This window comes from Teleopsis dalmanni, chromosome 2 (genome assembly GCF_002237135.1).
Source record: "Teleopsis dalmanni isolate 2A chromosome 2, ASM223713v2, whole genome shotgun sequence".
Lineage (NCBI taxonomy): Eukaryota > Metazoa > Arthropoda > Insecta > Diptera > Diopsidae > Teleopsis > Teleopsis dalmanni.
In genome coordinates this window covers 37,046,568-37,051,198 of record NC_051847.1, presented here as the reverse complement: position 1 = coordinate 37,051,198, position 4,631 = coordinate 37,046,568, and the positions used below count along the sequence as shown (strand labels likewise).

The following is a 4,631-nucleotide window of genomic DNA, read 5'->3' as shown; positions in this document are numbered from 1 at the left end:
TTCCTGCAGGAAGTTTGGTTAGTATTCTTATAACACTCGATCTAGAAATAAAGTCTTCTCTTAATTCTTCTTTATCTAACCAACGTATTAACCGAATTTTTTCTGGAATATAGTCTTCAGTTCTAAAGACATAACTAATTTATCAAAGCTTGTGAATAATAAGTTACTAAACATATTCAATATCACGAAAAAGCTCGTAGAACTTTCCGTTTAATTGTCGGTATATGATATAGAACCAAAACTGTTAGTGCTGTTTTATTATTTTGTGACGATATTTTTGTTTATGCACTGTAAAATTCTAGTATTGGTCTTAAATAAGTTTATTTCGAAATGTCTGACATTTTTCAAAATAACCCTTTCAAAAAAAAAAAAGACTTTTGCGAACTTGATGCAAAGATTTCTGTTTTTTATTCAAAGATGTAGGCTACAGATATTCAAAGAAAGAGTATTTCAAAGAAGGAACTTCTAAGTTTTTACAAATCTGTTGGAGTAAGTTGATATATACAAATCTGTATAAATCAACTTTGCTTCTCCATTATGAATATATTATAATAATCTCAAATAATCTCATGTGTAAATGACTTTGGATCCAGGATCAATAAAATTACGTGGACAAGTTTCATGTGACAAAATGACTTCAATTATCTTAGAAAATTTTTTTTTGTTTTCTAATTTAATGAAAATTTGTTATGTATTCTGTCAAATAATGTTGTGACATTATACAATTTTTTGATAAATAAGATTTAAGTCTTAATTATTTACAATTTAGGTAGTTCTACCTACTTAAGTGGGTGTTGGGATGAATTTATATTCGTTCACGTTATTTTCTGGCTATTATCCTAAAATCCCGATAGATTTGGATATTAGTTACATACCATGGAGCCTTTACCATTTCTCGTAGAGTCTTGGATTTAAATCTTTGAAGAATTTCGATGTTGGATGTTGAGGCTGTTGCACATAATGCCATAGTTCCATACTGGCTTTAGCACAATTTTGTATAAAATAAGTTTATTTTTTAGGGATACTGAAGATATTATATCGCTAGAAATTTTGTTTAGTTAAGAATATGTATTTTCAATGTCGGACATCTATCCAAATGCAGGCTCACATATTTGGCGCTGTTTGATTGCGGAATTATTATGTTATTAAATTTAATTTCGGACAGGTGTCTCTTCTTCTTGCGACCGTGACATGAGTAGTTTTTATACAATTTTGTAAAATTCTTCAAATATTCTATTTAGTTGTTAAAGCAAATATCATATAAACATAAAAATATAACGAAATTTCACTATTTATCTTTTTAAACATATCATTTTATATATAGTATATACTACAAATTTTTAAAATTAAATTCTCTTAAATTTTAATGTAACAAATTAAACGATAAATTTTTCAATACATTTAAAAAAATCAAATATATATTTATTATAAATGCTGATAGTCCGTTTGTACTAATATTATACTATATAACACAATTTTAACTAATATAGCAAAGGTGAGGCCTCGATTGATATCAAACATGCCACATATATTAACTTTTGGAGAATGGTACGCTAATTGAAGTGTTAGTAAGTCGATCTAAATGAAATTAATTCTTCTTTATTATTGTATGATATATTACAATATCTACTTATTTTCTTACCACTCTCATTGAACCCTTTACTGTATTATGAGGCAAATTGTTATATTGCCGCATGATGAAATTCGTGTTTTTTGTCTCCAGATTAATCCAATCGCAAATAGTTTCATAATTATAAAAAATTACAAAAATAAGTAAATACGTAGATACACCCAAAGTTTTACTCAGTGCAGTCAATTGCTGTAAATCTTTCCACACCAACATTACAGCATAATATCCTTCAATAGAGTTGTTTATCAAGAATGTGGTCAGAACGCAGAGTATATATTTTGAATACAATTCATTAACTTGATGCAATATTTTAGATAGCATATTATAGACTCTAATGACTTCCAATAGTTCAATTTCACATTTACTATTACAATTCTTATGGGTATCCATTTGATGGAGTTCCTTAAAATGTTGCATATTTCTATTTAAAATCATGAAAGATTCAATAATGTAACACATGAATGTAGCATGTTGCAATAAAATTAAGTATATTAATTGTATCATGACCGCTCCATATGCTGCTATTCCTATTGATGAAGGTCCTTTGTTAAGCACCATTCTCACTGCACCAATTGCTGTCAACAGACTGTGACATGAAGCAATTATGCTATTAACATACAGATATAATCGTATATTGCTCGTATTTCTTTTACTAATTGATTTGCTAAAGTAATTTCTTTCCAGTCTTATTAGAATCTTTATAAGTTGTATTAATTTCGGTTGTCTTTGCCAGCGTAATCCTATCGTTAACATCACCACAATTGTCAGTGAAACAGCATTGACTGAATTCGTGTACCAGGATAGTGGTATGACAACATAAATAGGTTCCTTTTTAAAGTCATTTAACATGGATAATATTGCTAACAAGATAATTGAAACGTTCTGCAAAATCGTATAAACTTCCAAATACTTATTTCGTCGAACAATTTTGCCTATGAAGCTGATTTGCACAGAACTGAAACCACAGAGTAAACTGAAAAATATCAACGCTCTTAAAGCTAACATGTTTAACCGACATTTAACCTTACTTCAATGTAACTGACCTTAACTAAATGAAGTTAAATGCAATAATAGGTTCGGCTACTTTTTACACTCCTGATGTCCTTAGTAAAATATTATTGTTCGTACTGACAGCTAATATTAAATGCATGAGGGGTTATTTGCCTAGACATTCAAACTGAGTATACAAAATAATAGCAGAATAAAGTAAATGGTTTTACTTAATAATAAAATTCGATAAATAAATAATTGGATAATAATCAAATAAATGCAACTTAGTGAAAATTAATGTCTTTTTATGTACAGATATTCACAGCGGTTAAACGTTTTAATATATATCCAATCAAGTAATTATACACAGAAAAAGTTTAATATACGAGTATGACTATTATTATTATTATTTTTATAATAAGTTAACTAGTGGTGATTATCAGTAACTAATTCAACAATAATTTATATAATTTTATTATATTAATTTATTAATTATGCCAGTAACTTAATGGGTTTATATACTATTATTTAATAAATTATATATTATTTTTCTTAAAATAATAAAAACATAATTAAAAATATACTATTTTTATAACAAGCTAACTCATACTAATTATCAGTAACTTATAGTAAATATTATAATTTGGTAATATTAATTAATTGATTATGTTAATGACGCAACCTTTCTCCAATACTTTGTTTTGATCTTTACAAAATCATGTCACCATATTCATCCAACTCCATCGCGACACTGGCTTTAAGAATCCGGAAACGGTTTTCGTAGTCAAACTGCACTAATATCAGCGTATGTCTGAGACTGAAGGACCATAAAGCCAATGAAGCCTGCTTGCTCAAATTAAACATGCCACCCATACTGATCAGTAATTTATGTTGCATTAATTGTAGAGAGAATATTTCGCACTAAAAATATAAGAAATTAAATATTGAATCCAACAAATTTAATATGCAATTTCTATTGTACACATTTACATGACGCATGAATTCGTCGTCCATTTTCGGCAATGCATGAAGTTCTCTCAAAATTTCAGATGTCTCCTGATAAGCTCGAGTGATTTTATCACATATCCAATAAAAAAGATATAAATCAATGAAGAGCACCGCATACGACATAATACCCGCTACCATGCCCCACTTACTTATCGTGATATTCAGTGATCCATCAGCATATATTACAACATAATAGCCCACAGTGATATCATTAACAAGATAGGTCAATAGTACAGCTATAGTCTGGTATTTATAACTATCGTTTACACTTTTTATGATAGTAGTCAATCGGCAGTGAATTCTTGAGATTTCATACAAATCGGCAGCAGCCAATCGGCTCAATTGCTGCAGTGTGAAACTTTGCTTATTGAGCACATTTCTTCCTTGTAAGTACAGACGATTCAATATGTGGAATTGTTTGACCAGTTGTGCATTGAGTACATTGTAACGTCTGCATCCATGCCACAAGACACTGAAGTAATGAAACATCACACCATGCAAAACATATTGCGTATTTGATACATAAAGTGATAAGAAAAATATTTTTAAATTGTATTGATTTGACATCAGAATTGAACCGGTGAATACAATGACTGCTTGTGAAAAAGCAGTTGCAAATTTTGCATAATAAAGCCAATCAAATACTTCGTTGTTTAAAGGCTCCACTGTCTTGTCAAAGTAACGAGCATCAATCCCGAACATTTCCTTAGTGAGTACTTCAAAGCGTTTATCGCGTTTCCAACGTAAAGCCATTGTTAGTGTAACTGCAGTAAGTCTTATGATGATGTTCACTATAAAAGTCAGTCTCAGTAGTTCATTATCTGCTAAATTCTGTACTACACTGTAGCCAATGTTGAATACGACTGGCATTAAAACAATTGTCAAAATATTTAAGCAAAATGAATAAATCGTCAGAAATTTGGATTTGAAAATTTTGCGTTTTTCTATGTCAAAAAGAGTCGCCGTAACTCCTATTGAGAGTATGTAGAAATAGGAGAACAAA

General features: G+C 29.4%; 1 protein-coding gene across 1 annotated transcript; it reads right to left on the bottom strand.

Moving 5' to 3' along the window:
- Positions 1–3,328: 3,328 nt before the first annotated feature.
- LOC119674317 (putative gustatory receptor 59d) lies at positions 3,329–4,381 on the bottom strand. The gene is made up of 2 exons (XM_038085449.1): positions 3,611–4,381; positions 3,329–3,541 (listed from the first exon to the last, which is right to left on the bottom strand). The coding sequence occupies exons 1-2, from the start codon at positions 4,379–4,381 to the stop codon at positions 3,329–3,331; spliced, it is 984 nt and encodes a 327-aa protein (XP_037941377.1).
- Between the last annotated feature and the right edge of the window lie 250 nt (positions 4,382–4,631).